Source organism: Ovis aries, chromosome 3 (assembly GCF_016772045.2).
Source record: "Ovis aries strain OAR_USU_Benz2616 breed Rambouillet chromosome 3, ARS-UI_Ramb_v3.0, whole genome shotgun sequence".
Classification (NCBI taxonomy): Eukaryota; Metazoa; Chordata; class Mammalia; order Artiodactyla; family Bovidae; genus Ovis; species Ovis aries.
In genome coordinates this window covers 4,349,733-4,375,754 of record NC_056056.1, presented here as the reverse complement: position 1 = coordinate 4,375,754, position 26,022 = coordinate 4,349,733, and the positions used below count along the sequence as shown (strand labels likewise).

At 51.1% G+C, this 26,022-nt stretch overlaps 1 protein-coding gene across 2 annotated transcripts in view; it reads left to right on the top strand.

The window, feature by feature from the left end:
- CFAP77 (cilia and flagella associated protein 77) overlaps nucleotides 1-26,022 on the top strand; it is a 150,888-nt gene that overhangs the window by 78,843 nt on the left and 46,023 nt on the right. For both annotated transcript variants that reach the window (XM_004007129.5, XM_027966239.3), the window contains exons 2-3: nucleotides 8,941-9,040; nucleotides 9,791-10,019. In XM_004007129.5, coding sequence (XP_004007178.1) covers nucleotides 8,941-9,040; nucleotides 9,791-10,019 — 329 coding nt within the window. The remainder of the gene's footprint in view (nucleotides 1-8,940; nucleotides 9,041-9,790; nucleotides 10,020-26,022) is intronic.

Here is a 26,022-nt window from a genome sequence, read left to right as displayed (position 1 = left end):
TTCAGCCCCCACTACACATGTGCAGCAGAGTGGCGATGACCCGGGAGAAGAACTCTAACTCTGATGCTTGGCGGGAGGGAACACAGAAAAGAGAAACTGGCTTTAACTCTGCCTTTTTAATTATAAAAATAAACTCTCAGTACCCAGCCCCCACCCTTAGCCTCCCACCCAAAGGCCCCATTTCTAAGGACATACCCTCACACACACCTTCTTATGTTTACTTCCAGTTATTTTTTTTCAATGAATTCTTTTCTGTGGGTTTGTAACAATAGTATATGCAAATTTTTGAATCCCACTGATTTTTTTTTCACTTAACGTTTTTTTAGATGCCTTTGATCATATATGGATGCGGTCTTCTGGTGTGTGGCTTTTTAGTAGCGTTAACGCGATGTTCGACTGCTGCTCACACAATACACACACGGTTCAAAGAACCCGGCTTCTGAGATGACGCCGGGGTCCTTTGATGCATAATGCACCTTATTTCACATGATTGTTTATCTGAAGTTCTCATTATGGAAATAAATAAATATCCTCTATGCTAATCGTGATCACAATTTGCATTTATATTGTGCTTTTCATTCGAGGATCTTAAGTTGTTTTACAATAATGAACTCCCCCTCCGTGAGCAGGACGGGATGTGTGTGCATGCGCGGGTGTGGGCAGAGCCGTATACAGATATTTATTTAATAACTACCAGGCAATAACCGTGGGATTTCACAGAACTACGCTTTAATAGGATGCGGGAAAGCGAGCGGAGGCTTCTCAACTATCGAACAGCGTTCATTGAGTTGAGACTCTGGACTAGAGGGTTAATGAGTCACAGGGTTCTGTGGCTGCCAGGAGGTGGGAGTGACTCGCCTAGGGGGCTCGGTCCTCACAGATGAACACCTAAGACTGGTCTGGAACTCAGGCATTGAGCTCCCAGGCAGAAAACCCGTCTTGGAAATGACCCCCAGCTCGTTTGTGCAGGGCGAGATCCAGTTTAGACCGTCCAAGAAGCAGAGCCAGTTAGTTTCACCCATTTTTACCTCTTGGTAAGAGGTGAGAAATGGGGGCAAGTTAAGGATTTTTTAAGAGCGTACGGGGTGGAGAATCGTCACACTCGAGTTATAAGGCCAGTCACTTCTTTTGAAGTTGTCCCCTGGTACTTCCTTCCTGGGCCTCCGGTGACTCCAGAAGCAGCCTGCCGGCAGTGCTTGCCACCTGCACTTGCCTCCAGAAAGCCCCAGCAGTCCCGAGGCTGGCAACAGGCCGCTCCGAGGGGGCTTCCCTGCCAGGGGCTGCCTGCCCGGCCTGGATCTCAGCGTGCATTTCCAGGGCTCGGGCCTCGATGTTGGGGAGAAGAGGGGAGCGTCCATGCAAGAAGGAGACCAGAGAATCCCAAGACCCCCTGGGACGGGGAGCGAGATGGTTTTAATTAGAGCTGGGAGACGAGAAACAAGGCAGCGAGCGGTGACATCTTAATGAGGTTTAATGAAGCTGTCTGCTGATGGGGACAGCTGTCACCCAGAGCTGTATTCCAGCCAAACCACTCTGTGACAGAGCAAACTCCGAGAAAGGCGCAGTTTGAAACGGCTGAGAAGGGCAGGGCGGCCAGACTCAGGGCGGGGATTCGTCTCCCACATTCGCCTCTTGAGTCTAACCACCACAAGGACAAGGGGTTGCTGCTAGTAGCCCGGATCTGAACAGCTGCCCGTATTTCACAGTTCCGCGCTGTGCAAAGTGAAGTTGTGCCTCTGAAAAGACCTTGAGTGTCGCGCTTGCGATGTCTTCGAAGTCAGCCATAAGAATGAGAAATACAAGGAGGGCTTAGTGTCGCGGGGCGGTGCGGGGAAGGCGGTGGAAAGTGAAAGGAGTCTGCCATTCCATCCCTTTCTGAGCCTCGATTTCCCCATCTGTCCAATGGGGACAATGTGACCTCCCTTGCAGAGTGGTTGTAAGGGGCTGCTGAGGGTGAGCGCAGAAGTGTGATATCAGAGGGCTGAGGTCAACTGCAGCTCTCCCCTTTACTGGGCTTCCCAGGTGGCGCTAGTGGTAAGAACCCACCTGCCAATGCAGGTGGACGCAAGAGACACAGGTTTGATCCCTGGGTCAGGAAGGCGGTACGGCAACCCACTCCAGTATTTCTGCCTGGAGAATCCCATGGACAGAGGAGCCTGGCAGGCCACAGTCCATGGGGTCTCACAGAGTCAGACACGACTGAAGCGACTTTGCACACTTCCACCTGGGTGCCTTTGGGCAAGTAGGAACCTCTTTAAGTTTCAGTTTTCCCACCCATCAAATGGGAGAACAACCTCCCAGTGGGGTTGGGAGAGTTTGGGGTGAAGTGCAACAAGCTCTCAGGACACAGGAAGTGCTCACTAACAGGGCTTGATAAGCAAGGTCACAGGGTATAACTTGAGCCTTGCATGTAGCTGGTGCTCAGTAAATATTCCCTCTTATTTGTTGTTTCCTTTACTTCTGTTATAAAGAGAACAAGGTGGTCTCTGGGGACCCCGTGTGGGCAGGTGCTCTCCGCCTTCACATGGCCCAACATCTGTGCATTTGCCCCAGGACCTTTGAACGTCCCAGCTGAGCGCTCTCGCCCTATTCTGGGCTGAATGCGAATAGCGCCTGGTTTACCCAAGTGTCCAATCAGAGCTGACTTGTGACCACGTCTCAGCAGTTTCACAACCTTTTTGCCTGCGTCTGGAAGTTCAGAGTCAGGAGCTCCTCTGGGCACCAGTTTGTCAGTCCTTAACCAGTCCTCTGAGTTGCCCAGGGAACCGCAGACCCTTCTACCAGGCAGCTTTTCTCTGTAGGCTTCTAGAAAGCCCCTCTGGACAAACTGGGGAGGGAGGCCCAGAGTTGGTGCCAGGCCAACCCACCTCTGGCTGGTCCTTTTACTGCTTCTGGGGAGCCTCTCAAAGGACCGGCAGCACTCCTGTTCTCCCTGGCTGCCCCACTGGAATAGTTTTTAGATCGGCTCTCCCCAAAAATGCCTACCCAAGAGCTGGATCTTCTTTCCTGTCCAGCTCTGACCCAGGCATGACTTAGGTGTCCTGTGTCCAGGTCACTGAAATGATGGCTTTTCCCATCACCCCTTGCCTATACAGCAAATGGTGCCTGTGCCCAGGGCTCTCCTGGACAGAAGGCTACTCATGTCCTGTGTGTGTGTAGAGGGCTTCATGCAAACATGAGCAAAATCCAGTCTGTGGAGCTGACTTTGTGCACAGGAAAAGACAATGGAGGATCCCGGGCAATTGATGCTAAATCCCAGGGGGCAGCAAAGACGTGGAGTCCAACGTGGGTTCAGATCCAGCTGTGGCCTCTCATTAGTGGTGAAGCTTTGGGCAAACAAGTCCAGCTGTCCAGGCCTCCCTTTCCCACCTGAAAAGCTGTATAGTTTGCAGGGCTGCCTTAACTGTTAGTGGTACAAGGGGTAAGCGCCCCCATGGAGCCTGGCCTACGGTCACCACGACTATGATGTTGTGTGGTTGGCGGTGGTAGCACCAGGGCGGGCCCAGTTAGCCCATCTCATTGGGCAGCTTAGCTGGTAGTGGGTGAATACGCTGCTTCTCTGCGGTATTTCCCTAGGGGAAAAGACCCTGATGCCAGGAAAGATTGAGGCCAGGAGGAGAAGGGCGCGGCAAACAATGAGATGGTTGGATGGCATCACCGACTCGATGGACATGAGTTTGAGCAAACTCCGGAAGATGGTGAAGGACAGGGAGGCCTGGCGTGCTGCAGTCCATGGGATCACAAAGAGTCGGACGTGACTGAGCGACTGCACAACAGCTAGGGTGTTTCTATGTGAGTGCAAGGGCTCTGAGACACACAGCATGAATCTAAAGGACTAAGTTGCCAAGGGTAGGATTTCAAGCATGAAGGTGATATCAGGAACCCACTGCTCTTGCCACATGTGGCCACTATCACAGACGAACGGGCTTTGCAGGAGGGAAGTGGACAGGACCTCGTAGGGCACCCACGCCAGGTGGGCAGCAGGACCAACACCGCCAAGCCTCCGTGTGCTGCCTACAGCCAGTGTCCCTGCCCCAGAGGTACCCACCCTCCTGGCTTCTAAAACCAGACATTAGTGGTGCTGTGTTTGAACCTCATCCACGTGAAGCAGTGTGTAACTTGTGTGTCCGGCTCCTTTCACCCCACGCTTTGAGTGAGAACCACGTGTGGTTGTGTGGAGCTGATCTTTCATCCCTGTTGCTGTGGGCAGTTCCTCAGCCCACTGGCATGGGGGCCAGATGACTCTCTGTTGTTGGGGGTGGGGGCTGTCTTGTGCATCTTGGGATGTTGGCCAGCATCTCTGGCCTTCACCCACTGGACAGAGGGCAGGACTGACTCCTTGGCTGTGACAACCACAAATGTCTCCAGACACGGGCAAATGTCCTCTGGGAGGGCAAAACTGCCCCCAGTTAAGAACCACAGCTATGGAGTATTCTATGGAATGAATCCATCACCACTTTTTTATCCAGCTGGGATGGCCATTTTGGTGGTTGGCTATGACAAATCAAGCTGCTGTGAGCATTCTCAGACATCTGTTTGGGTGGACATGGGCACACATCCCCGTTGGGTGTCCAGGAGGGGATTGTTGGGTTATTGGTAGGTATATGCTTAGCTTTAATGGGTATTGCTGAACAGCTCTCTGTGGTGCTTGTACCGTTTTATACTCCTACCAACTACCTGAGTGTTCTTGTTACTTCACACCTTTACCAGTAACACTGAGCTTCTATTTTGCAATCCTCAGAGGCTGAGCACCTTGGCTTAGGGGTCCTGGCCACATTGACATCCTCTTAATAAAGGGCCTATTCAAGTCTTTTCTTGTCTTTCTATAGGATTGCCTGCCTTTTTCTTGGAGAAGGCAATGACACCCCACTCCAGTACTCTTGCCTGGAATATCCCATGGACGGAGGAGCCTGGAAGACTGCAGTCCATGGGGTCACTGAGGGTCAGACAGGACTGAGTGACTTCACTTTCACTTTTCACTTTCATGCATTGGAGAAGGAAATGGCAACCCACTCCACTGTTCTTGCCTGGAGAATCCCAGGGACAGTGGAGCTTGGTGGGCTGCCTTCTATGGGGTCTCACAGAGTCGGACACGACTGAAGCGACTTAGCAGCCTCAGCAGCCTTTTTCTTATTCATCTGTAGCAGCTCTTTATATATGATGGCTAACAGCTCTTTGTCAGATGTATGTATTGCAAATACCTTCTCTCACTCTATAGACTCACACATTTTCAGAGCTAGAGGCAGTCTATGCTCCGCTATCAAACCCTCTGATGCTCTTGGTTGTCATTACCTGTTCAGTTTGTCCTTTTAGCAAGATAATGAATTTCATAAGGGCAGGGGGCAGTTTGTTTACCTTGCAACTCCTGGCACAGAGCCTGGTGCAGAGGAAATGCAAAATAAATATTTGTGCAGGGAACGAACGAGTGACTTTCCCATTGGGATGATTTTTGCAGCCCAAAGCTTCAGTGTTTTTGGCCGCTTGTTGGTTCCTGGGCAACCGTCACTAAAAAGCATGGAAATGGTGCCACTCGCTCCCCGCCCCCCCCCCCCCCGCCTCCTTCTCCACCGCCCCTTGCCCAGTGGCAGCCACGGAGTCTGCCAGCTGGAAGTCGGCCCACCCACACCTGCGGGGAGGGAGGAGGGGCCTCTCCCGGAGAAGTCACGTTTTAATTAACTTCCCTTGCCGGCACTGGAGAGGGCAGATCATTTTCATAAACAAATGAGGAGCCAGGGCTTTGTCTACGGCTGGAGTGACTCATGTAGAAGGAAATCAAAACAAACCACCCAGCTGAGGCCCCCACCTGAAACTCAGAGCTCCTAGTTCTCGAGGAAGGTCGAGGCCTGGGATCCGAGATGGGAAGGGAGAAGGAGAAAAATGGCGAGGCGGTGGGTAGCAAAGAACTGATAGTGTCTCCAAAGGGGCAGCTCATTCATGCATTCACTCGATCAACCCCTCTCACTGGTATCTATTCTCTGCTGATCTCTTTGAAAATCAGGGGTGAAAATAAATAGTCTCTGTGGGGTGTGTTGAGAATCTCTGCTCACTTTTTCTGTAAGCCCAAGACTGCTCTAAAAATAAAGTCTATTTTTAAAACAATCAACCTTGAAAGAAAAGGAAAGAAGGGAGGGAGGGATAGAGAGAGAGAAGGAAAGAAGAAAGAAAGACTGAGCAGACAGTCTACCAAGGGAGAGAGACATTAAACTGATCACCACACAATTAATAACCCAATTACACTACTTTGTAATCTTTAATGGCTTTATTGAGCTATAATTCACATACTATACAATTCACCCGTTTAAAGTATACGATCCAATGGCTTTCAGCATATACACAGGACTGGGCAACCAGCGCCACAATCAGTTTCAAAATATTTTCATTACCCCCGAAAGAAGTCTCATACCCCTTAACCGTCACCCCTAAATCATCCTATTCCCTTCCGCATCTCAGCCGTAGGCAGAGACACTAACACACTTTCTGTTTCTATGGATTGGCCTATTCGGGACATTTCATGAAATAAAATCATACAATATGTGGTCCTCTGTGACTGACTTGTCCACCAAGTCCCATACTGTCATAGCCCGTCCCCGCTGAAGCAGTTCTACTGTTTCTAGTGTGTAATTCTCTTTCTTGTTTTTGTTTTATGGTTGTTTTTTTGACCATGCTGCATGGTGGACCTTAGTTCCCTGACGAGGAATTGAACCCATGCCCTCTGCATTGGAAGCGCAGAATCTTTAACCGCTGGACCACCCTAAATGTGAGCTCAGGGCCCTATGGGGCCATAGACAAGGAAGTTTGTCTGCACTGAGGGCAACCCAGGAGGGCTTCCCAGAGGAGGCAGTTTTTAATCTCAGGCGTTTAGTGAGCATTCATTGTGTGCTACCGGGAAAAAGAAACTGATAGAAGCCATGGTTCTAGATGCGTAGGGATTTATAATCCAGGCAGGCTGGCCTGCATGTGCTTTCCTAGAAACTGAGGTCACTTAAGTTCGAAGCTTATCCAAATGAACACAACATATAGGAGAGTTACTGGAGCCAGAGGAGGGAGAAGAAACTGTGAGCCGGAGGGTCCAGTGAGTTTGAAGAATAAGAACCGGAAAAGGGAAGGCAGGCAGGAGCGAACGCGACTGGGATGCCTGCAGACCCTTCAGGGTGGGGAGTGGTCTGCTGTGCCCAAGTCTGAGGGTCACGCTGGGGAACTGGGGGCAAACTTGCAGAGGTGGGCGGGGTTGGAAAGTACAGGGCCCAGACTGCCGGGCTAAGGGAGGGGGTTATTCCAGAGGCGGTGACGAGCCGTTACGGGTGGTCCTGGGCCATCCACTTTTGTGCACCCAGGTCTCTGGGAGCCCGAGCTTTGGGGACAGAGACTGACAGGGGACAGGAGAAAGGGTGAGAGCAGAGCCTCCGGACAGTCTGGTGAGGCTGGAGCAGTGATGTCCTGGGGGTTTAACACCCTGCAACTGGGAGCCTGGGGCCCGCGGGGTGGGAGGAGCAGCTGCACCCACCCAGCTCATAAAGTCCCCAGCCCCTAGGCCTGATGGCACCAGGAGCCAGGCACCCCTGGTTGGTATCTCTTTAGCAGGCGGATCTGAATGTGGGCTGGAGAACACAGCCTGGGTTCAAACCCCAGCTCTGCTGCTTCTTCCCGTGTGGCTTCATGCCACCTGTCTGACCTCTCTGTGCCTCAGCTTCCCTGTCTGAGAAATGGGGACAGCAATGGGCTGCCTCACAGGGCAGCCGTGAGGCCTAAGTAAGAGAAGTGGATGGAGAACCCAGACCTCAGCAGGTGCCCACTGACAAAGAGCGGCAACGTTCTAAGCACTGTAAGGACCCCTGCGCCCAGGGAGCTAACTGCTCGTCTACAGAGGGGCAGCACAAGCATCGTGCTTAAGAGGGATCTTTACCCCAGGATTACCTGGTGATTCCGTGGCGAAGAATGTGTCTGCCAGTGCAGGAGACACAGGTTCGACCCCTGGTCTGGGAACATCCCACATGCTTCGGAACACCTAAGCCCGTGGATCACAACTTCCAAGCCCGTGTGCCCTAGAGCCCGTGCTCCGCAACAACAGTCCTGACAATGAGAAGCCTGGTCTCTGCAACTAGAGAAAAGCCCACGCACCAGTGAAGACCCAGCACAGTCAAAAAGAAATAAATAATTCATTTTTTAAAAAAAGAGCTTCACCCCGAGGCCAAATGCGCCTGCACGTCACACCTGGCCCTGTCCTTTAGGAGCTGAGGATCATGGTCCTGCCTCTCTGGTTCTCAGCTGCCCTACCTGTACAATAGGGAAATCAATGTGGCTGATCACAGAGCAATTTCATCCCCGCAGACCCCTTCTGTGGGGTCAAGGAGGAGTTGACCCGAGACGCAGAGTGAGAATGGCTGTCCCACCGCGGGGAGGGTGACAGTGGGCCTTGTCACCGCAGCCCCACCCTCAGGCAGCTCCAGGGACAAGGATTGGAGGGTCCAGCTAGGAGTGGAGGGTTAGGGAGGAAGATGCCCCTCCCTCGGGCTGTGGCCCCAGTGGAGTCTCCGTGAACGAGGCCTTTCCATCCGTTTCCATGAAACATCACGTGTAGCTCTAGGCGGGCGGATCTGGGCTGGACCCCAAGTGCGGCTGCTCGGCATGGGACTGTGCCGCCCTCTCCTGCCTCATCAATGCTTACCTCCTCCTTTGGGGCCTGGGTCCCAACCGCCCGCTACCACCAGGGTCCTCCTGACTCTGCTCTCCTCACCCGCCCCTGAGCAGGAGCCCAGCGGCAGACTTCCCCAAGGTGTGTCTCAATGCCCAAAAGCGCTTAGCACTTGTCTCAGGGGCGTCGGCAGTCCACACCCGAGTCATGCTGAGATCGTCCACAGGTCCTGGGGCCACTGATTTCAGTGTAACACCCTGGGTCTGAGATCCCACTCCTGACCTGTGCCCTCTGTCCTTCCCCAACAGGCTGAGCTCGGGAAGCCCCGGGAAAGAAGCTGCAGTCTGCCCGGAATTAATTTCAATTATGGACTCTACATCCGGGGGCTGGATGGAGGGGTCCCCGAAGGTGAGCAAGCGTCCTTGGTCACCAGAGGAACTTGAGCCCTCTAACCAGGCCACATGGCAGCTGGCCACGCTCCAGGAAAAGAGTCGGGGGTCTGCCCAGCAGCATGATTCCAAATCAGCTTAGCTGAAAAGGACAGGACCACACAGGGTCCAGGTCTAATGTGTCAGAGAAATAGCAAGGGTCCCTGACCGTGTGGAGCCTTGTCCCCAGGCAGGAGACTGTCTGTCCTCTGCACCTTCTGAGTTGCAAGCATGGACAGGGTCAGGACCAGCCCTCTGATCGCTCAAAGGAGGCCTGCGGCTGCTGTTGCTTAGTCGTTAAGTCATGTCTGACCCTTTGTAACCCCACGGACTGCAGCCTGCCAGGCTCCTCTGTCCGTGGGATTTCCCAGGCAAGAGTACTGGAGTGGGTCACCATTTCTTCTCCAGGGGATCTTCTAAAAGAAGACACAGGGGTGGAACCTGCATCTCCTGCACTGGCAGGCAGATTCTTTACCCCTGAGCCACCAGGGAAGCCCCAGAGGGGGTCAAGGACAGGCAAGCCCAGCTCCGTGAGGGATGCTCAGGCACCATCTAGAATCTGGGGATCCTGGCCCCTCCCTTTCCGGGGAGCTGAGCAGGGCTGTCCCTCCGCCAGTTCTGGGTTAATGAAAGACATTTGTGCCCCAGTTTCCTCCTAGAGAGACGCCACGATTGCTTTCCTTCCCTGACTGACTTTGGTGGCCCGGGCTCTGTCTCTCCCCGCCCTCAGCAATTGGACACTGGAACGTGTTTAAACAGCAGCCGACTTGCCCCCACGAGCTGACCCGGAATTATATTGCCATGAACAGAGGGGCCGTGAAGGCTGGCCTGGTCACTGCCCGGGAGAATTTGCACTACCGTCAGCTCAACGACATCCGCATCAGTGACCAGGACGACAGGCGCCTCAAGAAGGAGCCGCCCTCCCTCCCGCCAAATATGACGTTCGGGATCCGGGCACGGTAAGACGGCTGGTACCCAAGGCTCCATCCCCTCACTGTGGCGGTGATAGGGCGCTCATGGTCAGGAACAGTGCGGGAGTGGGACTCTGGACTCCAGGGAGGGGTGAGTGATCCAGGCCAATGGAAATCAGCGTATTTCACAAACCACCTTCACGGTGATCGGCTCAGAGGCAGACATGTGACCCACATCCCAACTCTGCAATGTGTGACATTCTATAAAAGAATGTGGTTGCATGTAATCAAGTCTCAACTCAAACAACTTGGATTTTTTTTTAATGGGGAATTTATTGGCTCACATGAGTGAAAGGGAAGAGCTTCAGGCATAGCTGGATCTAGGCAATCAGGCAATGTCTTGTTTGTCTCTCCATGACTTGGCTGTGCTTCCCAGTTTTGGCTCCAGTCTCTGATAAGCTTCTTCCTCACTTGGCAAAGTGGCCAGGGACAGCCGCATCCTTAGGTCCTATGCTTTTAGTGACCTCAGTGGAAAGGAACTATAAAAGCCTTGAGGTTAAGATTCTTTGGTCCGACTTCAGTTCCGTGCTTGTTCCTGACCCAACCGCAGGGGCGAGTAGAAATCGAAAAATACACTGATTGCCCAGGCCTGGGTCACCGTGTCTTCCCTCTGCACCAATTACTGAGGCCAGGGGATTCTGAGGCTCTGATTGGTCAGCCCTGACCCCTGGCCCCTCGTTGGAGGGAGCTTGCTTGGAATCAGTCTCCACAATCGATATGGGCTGATGGTGGAAAAGATGTGGAAAGAGGGGTTCTGACCCAGAAGGATGAGAACAGAACAGAACGGCAGGCAAAATCAGCAATTGTCCAGCACAGCAGAGTTTCCTAACCCGTAATATGTGTTTGTCCTTTTGTGTCTGGCGTGTCTCACCTAGCATGATGTACTTGAGAGTCATCTGTGCTATAGTATGGATCAGAATTCCTTTCCTTCTTAAGGCTAAATAACAGTCCAAACTACATCACATTTTGTTTGTCCTTTCAGAATAGTCATTTGGGTTGCTTCCACCTTTTGGCTATTGTGAATAGTGCTGCTATGAATGTGGGTGTGCAAGTATCTGCTTGAGTCCCTGCTTTCGATTCTTTTGCATATATACCCACAGGTGGAATTGCTGGACCACATGGCAATTCTACATTTATTTTTTTAGCTGACGTGTTTCCCACAGTGTCCACCACCATACTTTTATGCTTTTCCCTCTGCCTTTTCTCACCATCCTACCTGGTAAAACCTACTTGTTCATCAAAGCTCAATGCAGCATCCTCTCTTTGTTAAGCTTTCCCATCTCTCTGGCCTCAAAGAGTACACACCACTCTCTCTCAATGGAAATGCATTTCTGTTCATCAGCCCTCAAGGCCTGGAATGTGGTGCTAGAGACACACTGGAGCGTCACTCGTGGGCCAGATTGACTAATTATCTGTACATCATCCTTCTTGCTGTTTTGAAAAAACACCCAAGTCAGTCTCTGAAGGCAAGGCAAGGTGCAGTGCAGAGTCCCTGCTGTGTGGTCACTAGCCTGGCCCATTTTGGTCACCAGTGTCTTGAAGACAGCATGGTGTCCAGGGGGAGCCCCAGCCAGGAGTCGCCCGGGCATTTAGTCACGCCTTCATTCCCAACCCTCTTTCCTTCTAGGACTTCTGTTCCTTCATCTGTAAATAGGATGTTACAGCAGTAACCAGCATTCTGGGATTCTCAGGGAACATTCTGCCTCCATGTCAGTTCCATCCCATCATCATTAAAACCCTGTGCAGCCTAGTGTTCCGTAGCAGCGCTGTTTAGCCAAGATCTGGAAGCAATCTGGAAGCGGTCCATGGACAGAGGAATGGACTGGGAAGACGCGGCATGTGTGTATGTCAGCGTGAGTCGCTCAGTCCTGCCTGACTCTCTGCGACCCCATGGACTGCAGCCTGCCAGGCTCCTATGTCCATGGAGTTCTCCAGGCAAGAATAGTGGAGTGGGTTGCCATTCCCTTCTCCAAGGGATCTTCCCAACCCAGGTATATACATACACACAAGGGAATATTACTCAGCAATAAAAAAAGAACGAAATAATGCAATTTGCAGCAACGTGGATAGACCTATGGATTATCATACTAAGTGAATAAGTCAGGCAGAGAAAGACAAATATATGCTATCACTTATATGTGGAATCTAAAATAGGATACAAATGGACTTATTTATAAGACAGAAACAGACTCCCAGACATAGAAAGCAAACCTATGGCTGCCAAAGGGGAGAGGGGATAGAGGAGGCATAAATTAGGAGTTTGGGATTACAGATACACATAGAACAGATAGACATCAATGTCTTATTGCATAGCCCAGGGAACTATAGTCGATATCCTGTAATAAACCGTAACGGGAAAGATTATGGAAAAGAATATATATATGTTATATATGCACAACTGAATCACTTTGCCATACAGGAGAAACCAGCACAACATTGTAAATCAAACACCGTGCAGGAAGCAGGCAGGGTTACTCACCCAGCTGAGCCACGGAGAGATGAGCTGACCTCCCTAAGTTCACACAACTTTTTCACGGAAAGGCTTGGCCTGGACTCCTAACTGGTGTGCTTTCATTTAGAAATACAAGGCGCCTCCCTCGTGGCTCAGGGGGTGAGACGTTGTGCTTTCTTCGCAGGGTGCATGGTTTTGATCCCTGGTCAGGGAACTAAGATCTTGCATGCTGTGGGGGTGCAGCTGAAATTTTTATTTTAAAAAAATGAGATATTAAAACACAGCACCTTAGCAATCATTTGGTTCGAAGCCCTTCTTTGAAACAGGAAAACAGAAATTCAGATAGGTGAAGAAATTTTCACAAGGTCACACGGCAGGGTGTGACCAGACCCAAGTCAGATCTCGGCCAGCCAGCACTCCCCATCCAGGGCTCTTTCTTCGGGTACAGTGCGACCTCCCATAGCGTCCGGTCCTGGTGCTGTGTGGCTCTACGTACAATGGAAAAGCTTAAGTCAGCCGGGCTCAGAAAGAACATCCATTACCATCGAGCTTTCAATATAAAAATCTTAAATCGCTATAAAACTGAGTGGCTACAATTCCAGGGAAAGGACGTGATGAAGTGCCGGCTATATCTTCTGTGATGGTAAATGGGCTTTGCATATGCAAATTGAATGGATTTTAAAATGGTATTTAATGACAATTTTCGTAGCAGACGTTAACATTAATTGCACAAAAATGAAAATGCTGCATTAGGTTGCTGTTAGCAGCAAATATCGTGGCCATAAAGCTTTATCTTTATCAACAGCGGCCCTTTCTGATGTGACAGGGCAGCTCAGCAAATTGCAAGCAAAAGGGCTTTTATGGAACAAAAATACCCCCCAAAGCAGGCCCAAATCGGCATCAATTTCGTTTTATTTCTTCATAAATGGAGGTTAAATGGCTGCTGGAAAAGCTTTTACTGCAACGCCCGACCTGCCCACGAAGCCCCTCAACCTTCCAACATCCGTGCAAGAACAGTTACAAAATCATCGCCCCCTCTCGTAATGGGGCTAGTACTTTAAAGTTATGGGACCGAGGCCCATTCTCTAATGATCACCTTTTACAAGCCTTGATTGTATTTATTTCTTTACTTTAAAAGCCTGTTAGAAACCAAATCCGATTATACTCAACTACCCGAGGAGTGGTCGGGGTGATTTGATCCAATAAGGAAAGAAGCAAAGAAAGAAATGACTACTAATTATTCACAAGTACAAATATGTTAAAAAATAAAGTTCCACTTCAGACTGAACACACGAGAGGCCTACTCTAAGCTAGGGATGCTGTGTTTGTAGATTTAACCGCCAAGTGAGAGAACACTCTGATCACAGTTCTGCCCCCTGCCTCCCCCAGTATCAAATCCTCTGGCCTTTTATACATTTCACGATGGACAAAATAACTGGACCTGAGTGGCCTTGTGCACCTCCACCCACCCTCTCATTCGACCTCTCAACGCCAGACGGAGTCAAAATCTGAATCTGGGACTATTCAATTACTCCCTTTCCAGTTAGCTGATTTGGTTTCCAGTCCACACCAATTTGTTACAGATTGTCCCTAAATCAGAAAGGTACATTTCAATCCTTGAGCCTCCGGCTAGAAGGAAGCGGACATCTAAGCAATTATCTGGCAAAGGATGCCCATGAAGACACGTGATCAAGAGTAGGGGTGGAGGCCAAATCAACCTGCAGAGGTGTTCGTTTGGCCCAGGCAGTGATTTAAAAAATCAAAATTTCAGGACTTCCCTGGCGATCCAGTGGTTAAGACTCCATGCTGCCAATGCAGGGGGCACAGGTATGATCCCTGCTGGAAGATCCCACATGCTGCAGAGCTCAGCCAGAAAAGTTTGAATGACTTATAAAAATAAAATCAGGAGATCTCATATGAAAACAGGCAGTATAGTAGCTAAGTTGTGTCCAACTCTTTGCAACCCCATGGACTATATAGCCCACCAGGCTCCTCTGTCCATGGAATTTTCCAAGCAAGAATACTGGAGTGGGTGTCCATTTGCTTCTCCGGGGGATCTTCCCCACCCAGGGACTGAACCCGGGTCTTCAGCGTTGCAGGCAGATTCTTTACCACTGAGCCACCAAGGAAAAGCCAGAAGCCCAGGCATCCTGGGTCTGCACTCCTGCCTACACTCCCCGGAGGCAGGGACTGAGCAGCAGCGCCCGCTGGGCAGAATCCACGGGTGCCCTTCTGTCTATCCTAGCCTGCACCCAGCCTGGCTTCTTTCATTTTCGTGACCCATCTGGTCTCAGGAGGCATTGAGTTTGCAGCTGTTGGTGTAGACAGGTCATCTTGACTATTCAGCTACCTGCTTCCTCTTTTTTTATCCTCTGATGATAATAGGAGCCACCATGAACAGAAGCTGCTGTGAACTGAACTTAAACGTGGCAGCTACCTGCACAGATAACCACTGATGAATCCTACGAGGCAGGAAGCATTCTCTTCACTTTGCGCGTATGTGCTCAGTCGTGTCCAACTCTTTGCGACCCCATGCGCTGCAGCCCGCCAGGCTCCTCTGTTCGTGGGCTTCTCCAGGCAAGAATACTGGGGTGGGTTGCCATTTCCTCCTCCAGGGGATCTTCCTGATGCAGGGATCGAACCCCAGTCTCTCGTGTCTCCTGCATGGGCAGGCCGATTCTTTACCACTGAGCCACCTGGGAAGCTGGAAAGGTGGGATTTGGGCACTCCCTGAGGCTGCACAATGGCAGAGCCTGGATTTGCACCCTGGCTAGCTGGCAGGCTTTGAAGAGCGAACCTCTAGGATCAGGCAGCTGGAAAGAAGCCTGGGGATCCTTGCTCTGCTGTTCCACTGTCAAACTCAGAATCCAAACGAGGGAAGAATTTTAAATTCTCATTACGTGTAAGGTCATAACACAGATCTCAAAGCATGCTGTGACCCCAGGTCCATTAAAAGGTAAACAGATACATCTGGAGGCCAGAAATGTAACCATTAAAGAAGGGCTTAATTATTGATGCATCTTAATAAGTGTTTGCAAATGTTCACATGCCCTCGGCACATCTTAATTGTTACTGCTCCTAATTGGTCCAACATTTTCAATTATGATAAGACAAGGATGGCTGTGGGGGAAGGGGAGAGCTGGGCAGCAGCTGGCGCTCTGGGCAGATTCTGGGTGCCCAGAGCTCTGCCTTCATGGATGCTAGTGGGGTATCCATCATTCAGTCAATGAGCAAACAGCCCCCTGCACGCCAGTATCTGACATGAGCAGGTGGAAGATGGGTAGACCCTGCTTTGAACTAACAACGGCAACTAGTATTATTGTTACCACTCCGTGCCCGGCATTGCTGAGCGCCGCAGAGGCCTTCTCTCCTTGAATAACTGAACAGCTCAGTGAGTACAACTCTTATATCCCCATCACCCAGAAGAAGAGACAGAGGGCCAAAGAGGAGAAGTCATTTGCCCCCGCTGCTCTGTGGTGGGATGGAGGTTGGTCTGGCCCCACCACCTGTGATGCTGACCGTGGCAGTGAGCTGCCTCCCCAGCAAACATAAGGACGGAGCTGACATGGGTAGAGATGCTTTTCCTGCACGAGGGGTGTGCTGAGACAGAGGATATATGAGGAAGACCATCTTGTCTGGATTTTCCTTAAAGCTTTAAACATAATCTGTGTGTGTGTGCACACTCAGTCACTTGGTCACGTCTGACTATTTTGTGAGCCTATGGACTGTAGCCCTTCAAGCTCCTCTCTCCATATGATTTTCCAGGCAAGAATACTGGAGTGGGTTGCCATTTCCTACTCTGGGGGATCTTCCCGACCCAAGGATCGAAACTGAGTCTCCTGGGTCTCCTGCGTTGGCAGGAGGATTCTTGACCGCTGTGCCACCTGGGAAGCATCGTAAGAGCCCAGTGAATGTCCCTTTGAGAATCTCACTTCCCTTCCCCTTCGCCTTCGCCTTCGCCCACGTCCCAGTAAACGAGCTCTGTGATGGGGCATCCAGAACTGCCCTACACGGGATGCTCCAGGTCTGTTTTGCCCCTCCCGCCCCAGCATCCCTGGTGCCGACCCCAGTGCCTTTACTGAAAAGCCCTCAGTAAATACTGGCTGAATGAGTGTACGAGCACATGGCCACATTGAAGTCTGACTATGAAGCCAGCAGCAACTTGAGTGGAACTCTTACCTCATCCACCAATTAGTCTAGCCTAGACTCCCTCCAATCCAGGTGCTGAAAGTGTTCAGACCACGGGAAAACAAGAAACACGAGAAAGATGGGGAGCGCTGCCAGCCCACCCTCCCGTCCGCAGCGGCTGCGCGCCCAGCTATCAGATGTATCATCAGCCTGACACTGACAAATGTGAAGGATGGAGGAAGTTTCACGGGCTGTTAAAAAAATGTTCGCTGCCTGACAGGTTTTTTTGAATCTCTCTGCCAAGCTGATTTATTTTACAAATTTACAAGGGGCCCATCAATCACTCTGGGTTATTTTGTTTCTCCCAGAGCCAAAGGCCGAAATCCAAGCCACCCACCCAAACTCCTATAAAATAATAATAAGCCTCTTCCCAAGCATCTGTCCTAGGGATCTGAGACAGGTTTTGAAAGGGAAGACCGGTTCTGGGTGTTATCGCTGGCCAAAACTCAGCAGAGTGAAACCAGGCTGACCACAAGGGGGAGCACGTGGACCTCACAAGGACCCCGGTGCCGGAGAGCTGGGCTGACCGGGTCATCCTACCGGGCAACCTGCCCCCCACCAATCTGCTCCCCAATGCTGACTGCAACTGTGGTTAAATAGTCTTCTACTTCTTCATCAGGTGCTCAGGTCCTGGAGGGCATGGACCTTGTCAGTTTTGTCCACCACTCTCTCGTCGGAACCTGGAACATAGTAGGCTCTCAGTAAATATTTGCTGGAGAAATGCGGTCCAGGGCCTTTTAAGGCTTTGAGACATTATTCGCAGTGAGGAGGAAGTTGATCTGAGATGCAGAGATGAGACGGTAAAACCAGAGATTCCTGTATCATTTAGCCAACAGTGGTCCCCAAAATTTTGGCACCAGGGACGGGTTTTGTGGAAGATCATTTTTCCAGGGACTGGGGTGTAGGGGATGGTTTCAGGATGATTCAGACAAATTACATTTATTGTGTACTTTATTTCTATTATTGTTTTTATCAGATCATCAAGCATTAGATCCCAGAGTTTGAAAACCCCTGATTTAGCAGACTCTGCTCTCTTCCCCTATGGTGGATGTTATGAATCCACATTGCAATGACGCATCCTCAAAGATCAAATGTGTTTCTTGGCCGCATTAATAGAGGTAGCAGGTCCAGAATGAGGGAGGTGACCTTCCTATTCTCTTCTGCCACTCAGGTCACTCTTGTAGCATCATTTTAAAATGTAAGCCATCACAGATTCAGAGGAAGGCCTATAACCAGTAGAGTGTCCAGACAGGAGACATCAGCCTGGGACAAGGGCAAGGAGATCACTGTGTCAGAGAATATGGCAGGAAATGGTCTTCCACAGCTGCCTGAGAAAAGATTTAGACGGTCCTCAATATCCTGAGACCCTGCTATGAGGACAGTGGAGGGGCTTTGCTCTGAGGGGTTTCAGAAAATAAAACGAAGACCAGCATATGTATGTGTGTCTGGGGGGCAGTCCCAGTGGCTAACATTTGCAGAGCCCTCACTAAGCAGCCAATGGATATAATGTTGAGTGCTTTACATGCATCGTCTCATTAAATCCTCACAATTCTGTCAAGTTTGGACCATTGTCCCCATTTTACAGACGTGGAAACTGAGGCCCAGAGACTCACTTGTCCAAGGCCACATAGCCGGTCAGTGGCTGCAGCAGGATTTGCGCCACGTTTCCTTCTGAGCCACAGTCCCTGTCTGCAGCGGGCTGAATTCTTCAGGAGGCAGAGGCAGCCCTCCAGGCATGGAGGGGAGTCCTTAGAGCAGGATGGCGTCTCTGAACACCAGCTGAGGCCGAGGACCACTCGCTGGGGGCTGGCTTTCCACAGAATAACTCAGTTCATCCTCACTGAAACCCGGCACAAATTCACCCACGAAGAACTAAGGCGTGGAGGGGGAGGTTGTGTCCCTCCGCAGGTGGTGAGTGTTCACTCCAGGACCTTCACACTCAGTGGCCGGAAAAGATTCTCAGAAGGTGGAGGTGTTGGCTGGCTCATCACAGCCCGCCTCGGGCCAGGGACACCCCACACTGGACCCGACAGGGGTGCCTCCTGCTCAGAACCTGGGCCTGACCTGGAGGGAGTTCTGCTAAAGAGGGGCCCAGGCGGGCAGCGATAGCCCGGGACCTTGTGATCTGAGGATCGCACTCTGTCCCTCCTCCTCTCCTGGAAGCCCAGCCTCTCGGGGGACCCCCTGCCCGACTCCTCTTGCTCCATCGCCTCCCATCTCCCCAGACTCCCGCTCACTCGCTCCTTCCTCCAAGGCGGCTTTGTTGCCAGGGCCCGAAGGAGACATTTTTCATGCTTTGCCTTTTTCCCCCTCGCCTCTCTCCTGTGGCCCAGACAAAGATTTATTCCCGGCCCGAGGCTCCCGGCATTCGGAGCAGAGAGGGCTCCAGGAGGCGCTGATGGGCCCATAATGGATAGGACCGCTGTCTCCCAGGGGCCTGTCCCGCCCAAACCTCATCCATCAGGAGCGGCTCAGTGCCGGGGTCAGCGCTAACGAAGCTGGGCCGCTCCCCCTCGGGGCCTCCCCAGTCGCACCTCACAGGCTTCAGCTCCTGCTTTGATTTTTTCAGAGCCGGGCCTCACCCTCCCAGGTCGGTGGGCGAAGCGTGGGAAGTGGGCTCGGTGCCCGGCCTGGCGGAGGATCTCTGCACGCCTCCAGCCTTGACATAATTAGAGGGGTGGCTGGGGGGCAGCTGCTCTGCCCCTCTCATGGCGCAGTGTTACCTCGACACAGGTGTGGAGAAGCTGGTACTATGGGGGAGACAGCCAGCACCGCCTGGGGCCACAGCAAGAACCAGGCCTCAAGCCCGACGCATCATTCCTGTCCTTGCTCCTTGCTGGAACCGGAAGCCCAAGAATTCATTGAATGCTAAGGACCAGTTCAGGGCTCAGCTCAGGCCCCTTTGCAGGCCACGTGGAGGTGGCCAGACATTCATGCCGAAACTCCTGGTGCCCTGCACCAATTCTGATGAGTAGTAATGCCAGCTTCTGGTTCTGTAGCTCCTATGAGGCCAGGTGCCTCCTCTTATGTGACCCTCAGAGCAGCCCTGTAAGTAATGACTTTTTTTTTTTTTCCTGGCCACACTGCAAAGCCTGAAGGATCTTAGGTCCCTAACCAGGGATTGACCCCAGACCTTGACAAGTGAGAGCGCTGAGTCCTAACCACTGGACCTCCAGGGAATTCCCAAATAGTGACTCTCTTATCCCCATATTACAGATAAGACTCTCTTATCCCCAAGGCCCAGACACATTTGTCCAGGATTGCGTGGCCAGAAAGTGGTCACAGTAGGGTATGATCTCAAAGGCCACGTTGTTACCTCCACCCTGCACTGCAGGTTCGTTTAGTGCCCACCCGTGCGGCGTGTCACACTGGGTATTTGGGACACAGAGAGGAAGGAGGGAAGACACACAATGAAGCAGGCAACGATTGTGCAAAATGGCCATGCAGCCAGCACATTCTGCTTCTGGGCGGGCAGAGGGGAGGGGAGCAGAGGAAGACCGAGGGCCCAGGGGGCTTTGGGCCATACCTGATTTTGCTCACCGCTACCTCCAGCGCCTGGGATGTGGCAGGTGCTTGATAAATGCTGGCTGGCTGACTGCATAAGAGAGAATAGACAGGCACCTCCCTGGTAGTCCAGTGGCTAAGATTTCCAGCTCCCAAAGCAGAGCACCCGGGTTCTATCCCTGGTCAGGGAGCTAGATCCCACATGCTGCGACTGAAGATCCCGCATACCTGCAACTGGACCTGATGCAGCCAAATAAACAAAGAAGGCAAAATGCCAGTATTTCTTGAAAAAAAAAAATTTATCTGACTACACAGGAGTCTTAGTTGTGGCATACAGGATCTTCAGTTGAGCCGTGTGGCATCTAGTTACCTGACGAGGGATTGAACCCGGGCCCCCTGCATTGGGAGCACAGAGTCTTAGCCACTGGACCACCAGGGATATCCCCAAATGCCAATATTTAAAAGAGAATAGACAGCTTGATGGCATGACGGTGATCCACCCCTGACTTAGAGAACAGCCAATATTCTAAGGCTGGAGAGCTCAGGAGACAACCAACCCTTTCTTGGACACAGCTTGCCGGGCCCTGAGCTTCAGCTGTTATTTCTGGGTTTCTGTAACAATGACCACAAACTCACTGGCTTGAAATATGTGAAATGTATTCTTTTTTAATGTGGAGCCCAGAGGTCCAAAGTCGGGGTGTCACAGGGCTGTGCCCCCTCCGAAGGCTCTAGGGCAAACCCTTTGTCTCTTCCAGCTCCTGGTGGCCCCAGTGTCCTCGGCTTCTGGCTGCTTCTCACCAATCTCTGCTCACGTGGCCTCCTTCTGTGTGTCTGTGTCTTCTCCTTTGTCTCAAATAGAAACACTTGTCATGCAATACAGGCCTCACCCAAGGAAAGCAGGGTGGTCTGATCTCAAGGTCCTTAATGAATGACCTCTTCAAAGACTCCTTTTCCAAATAAGGTCACATTCCTGGGTACTGGGGCTTAGAATTAGGACATATCTTTTGGGGGGGCCACCCACCACTCAACCCACTATAATCACCAAAGCATCTTAAAACAAAGTCAGAAAGGTTTGCATTTTAGATACTGGCTTTTGAGAAAAACTGGTGGCTCAGATGGTTAAAGAATCTGCCTGCAATGCAGGAGATGCAAGTTCAATCTCCTGGTCTGGAGCGCTCCATGTAGAAAAAGGGAATGGTAGCCCGCTCCAGTATTGTTACCTGGAGAATCCCATGGACAGAGGAGTTTTGCGGGCTACAGTCCCTGGGGGTCACAAAGAGTTGGATATGACTGAGTGACTAATGCTTTTACTTTGAGAAAACCACCTTCAACATTATTATTTTATAATGGCTTCCCCTGGCATCTTGCTACAGGTTATGTTTCAATGAAAAATATAAAAGTGCTTTGTAATCAGTCAAGAGTTGGAATCAGCCAACATGTGATGGGTGTAAATGCTTTCCTAACAATCAGACATCTATTTCTGCCAACTTTTTCTTTTTTTTGTTTTTGAGGAAGTTCTCCAAAAAAAGAAATAGAAATTCAGCAGCTACATAACTCACTGCCAGGCTCCAAGTTACCACATGCCCCACTTGGCCATTTTTGCTTCCGATCTTCATTGTCCTCATTCTCGGCTGCACTGGCTCTCCACTGCAGCGCGGGCTCTCCGTCCTGCGTGCAGACTTCTCTGGCTGTGGCACTCAGACTTCAGAGCACACTGGCTCCGTATTTTCGTTGCACCGGGCTTAGTTGCCCTGAGGCGTGTGGGATCTTAGCTCCTCAACCAGGGATTGAACCCGAGTCCCTTTAATTGAAAAGCAGATTCTAAACTGCTGGTCCAACAGAGAAGTCCCTGAACCTTTGCTATTACTATCATTATTAAAGAAATAAAGCAAGTACAAGTTGAAGCCCCTCCTCAACTCTCCTAATCCCACACTCTCCCCTCTGTCCCCTGAGGACCATCCTGAGGCTGGAACAGGCTTTCCCCCCAGGTGTTCACATATTTGCTATACCCTTAAATGTTCATAAATAATGCATATTATTTAGTATGGTTTCAAGGTAACGCTAGTAGTGAAGAACCCACCTGCCAATGCAGGAGACGTAAGAGACGTGGGTTCCATTCCTGGGTCAGGAAGATCCTCTGCGGAAGGAAATGGCAACCCACTCTAGTATCCTTGCCTGGAGAATCCCAGGGACAGAAGAGCCTGGCGGGTTGCAGTCCATAGGCTCGAAAAGAGAGCCAGACATGACTGAAGTGACTCAGCACATAGGCAGGCAAACCATTCAAATCTCGTTGCATGGCGACTTGCTTTTTCACTCTGCATGTTTGCGTAAGTCCCCAGGTCCACTGTCCAAATCACCTACGGTGGACTCATCCCTTTCCCACCACTTGACACCCAGCTTGCTTCTCACTTCTCCCATGATGATGAGGAAATGTGGAATTCTTTGGGGTCATGGTCCACAAGCAGAGTTTCCACACCAAAGTGGGACGCCCTCAGCTTACACAGACACCCCAGTGGATCTGAAACCGATTGGCGTCATTTCAGGGGCTCCAAAGACCTCCGGTACCCTAGGCCTTTATGTCTCAGTGCAGAGAACTCAGCGAAAGCAAAGTGGTAGATAAGAAGTGATTCATTAGAACAGCATGCCTGTGAGGCTTCCACGAGAGTGGGCGAGAAATGCCCGTGCCCTGAGAACTTCACTAAGTGGGCCACAGTTTTCTAATCAAAGGAGAAGTGGGGAGGGGGAGAAGCCTCTCTTGAGTAGATGTACATTTCCATCACCAGTCCCTCTTCCAGTTAGGGCAGGGGGCTTTACTCGCCCCTCCCTGGACGGTCAGGCCAGGACTGTCATAGCACTTTGGAAAAAATATGTTCAGGTCTCGGTACATATAGTGAGGGTCTTTCATTTTGAAAAGTCACGTCCTCATAAGGGATTGTTTTCTATGCGCGCAGAGCCTGTGTGTGTTTTTTTTGCGGGGGGGGGCATTATCCTGATGACACCATTGGGCAGGTTGTAGGTCTTTTTTTCTATTGTTTTATTGTTTGGGGGGCATGCTGCAAAGAACATGTCTTAGGAGACAAAGAACACGTTTGAGGGGTTACTGACTCACTGAGCTCGCTGGGCGGGACGTAGGTCTCACACCTCCACTCTTTCATTGTTTGGGAGCAGGGCGGGTGCTTCCGTTGCATGGTTTTGCTATTAAGCAAGCCTGCTTGACTTTGTGGTTAAGCAACCCTGCTTTCTCGAGGATCATTAACTTATAGGGGTCTCCTACATTTTTCTATTTGCTATTCCCTAGTGGGATTAACTATTTAATTACCTATTTTGTCCCTATCAGGCCTGATCTTTCTGCCCGTGCTCTCGCTACCAGCCTCATACTCCCTAGTGGGGATCCCCTATCTGGTGCTCACCTGTTTCCCCAGATGCCAAGATCCCCCTGCACACAGATTCCCTAGGAGTCTAGAGTGGCAGTCCCCAACCTTCTCTGGCACCAGGGATCACTTTTGTGGAGGACAGTTTTTCCATGGACTGATTGTGGGGTCAGGAGGATGTTTTCGGGATGATTCCATCGACTCCACTGCAGATCATCAGGCGTCAGATTCTGGAGTTTAGGGACCCCTTGTCTAGAGGTGATTTCCTCCATTTGGCTGTGTTGAGCCTTTTCTCTCCAGAGGGGCTCAAGTCACAGGTGGCTGGGTCAGGAGTGGGGTGTGCAGTGTTGGGGGGCGGGGTGTGGGGAGAGCTCCCGAGTTTCCAGCTCAGGCACTCAAGGCTGGGAGAAGCTTCCTGGAAGCCTGGCCCAGCTTCTCTGCCAATCCTGTCACTCTCTGCTGAGCACCGGTGCAGGGACTGCTAATTGAATTCACCCTCGTGAAAAATGTTAACAAATTGCAAATGACCTCTTAGACAAATTTAGAAGTCAGGAGTGTGCTGCTAACTAAGCCTCCCTCCTCTGTCATTAGCTTTTATGTTGGACCCACAAACAATTAAAAAATAACTGCCAGCCCAGAGGTCCTCTCCTCTAATTAACTCTAAGAGTCCTGCCAGGGAGAGAGGCTGTACCTCAATTACCGCCCCTTCCTCCAGGCTAGTTAGAAAAGACAGGCCCGCAGGCCAAGCGGGGACAATTAAGAAAAAGGCGGTAGGGTTGAGAGGGGACAAAGAGGCTGCGGGCATCCCTTGGGACCAGAGCGGATGGCCAGCCCACCCCAGGCAAGGTGCTGGTGGCTGCTAGGCTGGAGGGGCCTCTGCAAGGAAGAGGCTTAGAGTGGTAGACCCCCCAAAGAGTGCCAAGGACCACATGGTCAGCATCCCACAGGGGGCAGGGCGTTCACCCCAGGAACAATGTAGAGGCCTGGGTCCCAGCCCAAGCTGGGTGAGTCAGACTGTTTGATAGTGGGACCCAGGCATTGCCCTTCTGTCAATAAGCTCTCTGGATGATTCCTATTTATCCACAAGACAGAGAATCTCTGGCCTCAGCAGGATGAGAGGGGAGTTATTTAGCCGCTTAATTGTGTCCGACTCTTTGCGACCCCATGGACTGTAGCCTGCTGGGCTCCTCTGTCCATGGATTTCCCAGGCAAGAACACTGGAGTGGGTTGTCATTTTCTTCTCCAAGGGCTGTTCCCGACCCGGGAATCCAGCCCACGTCTCCTGCATTGGCAGGCAGATTCTTTACCACTGAGCCACCTGGGAAGACAGAGGGGAGGAGAGACAGTATGAAATGCAGCATCTGGCTCTAGGGCAGGACTTCTACGGGCTTTGGGCACTCTTGCCTTCATGAGTCCCTTCCTCCATTAAAAAAATAATAATTTAAAGTTTTTTATGGCTGTGTTGGTATAAAGATGAATATAACCCAGGCTGTGTTACTTTTATTTTCCCCTTCTGATTTTAAAAGGAATTAGAACATTTTTTGGAGAAGGCGATGGCACCCCACTCCAGTACTCTTGCCTGGAAAATCCCATGAATGGACGAGCCTGGTTGGCTGCAGTCCATGGGGTCTCGAAGAGTTGGAAATGACTGAGCGACTTCATTTTCACTTTTCACTTTGATGCATTGGAGAAGGAAATGGCAACCACTCCAGTGTTCTTGCCTGGAGAATCCCAGGGACAGGGGAGCCTGGTGAGCTGCTGTCTATGGGGTCACACAGAGTTGGACATGACTGAAGTGACTTAGCAGCAGCAGCAGAACATTTTTGATGAGTCTCTAGGAGTGTCCTGGGGCCCAGGCACCATGCTCTCGGGCCAATGAGCAAGTTGGCCCTTGTTTTCCTCTAGAGGCCTCATCATCCCCTTCCTCCTATAGGGGGGTTTCCTCTCCTCTCCCAGCCTGTCCCTCCCAGCACCCTCTTTATGGCGGGAGCAGAGATGAAGGCAGAAAGAGGATGAACAGCTGGCCTCGAAGCCTGAACGCTAGACTCAACACAGCTCTCCTGCTCCTTCATTGACTTTGAGCTCATTATTTACCATCTCCGTGGGCCTCCATTTCCCCATATGTTAAGTGAGACCAATTCTACCTCCTGCTGTGTCAGAACAATGGTGCGAGTTCATCAGTAAGTTCTTTGGGCTCTTGGAAGATAGAGAAAATATCAAGCAATTTTGTTATTTAAGAGATGTAGAGCTGGGGCTACAGCATCACATGCCTGCAGAGGCCTGGCTGGCCTGAGGGCGAAGCTGGCCCTGTGTTAAGGCAATAGGGAGCGGTGGGGACTGCATCAAACTCCAGCCAGTTACTGACAGTTGAGAATGTGAGTCCACTGTCATCAGATGATCTGATGCCTCCTTAAGGAAAGCCAGACACTGGGATTTTAATGTGAGCTTTTCCTTCTGGCTTAAAAATGCATATATT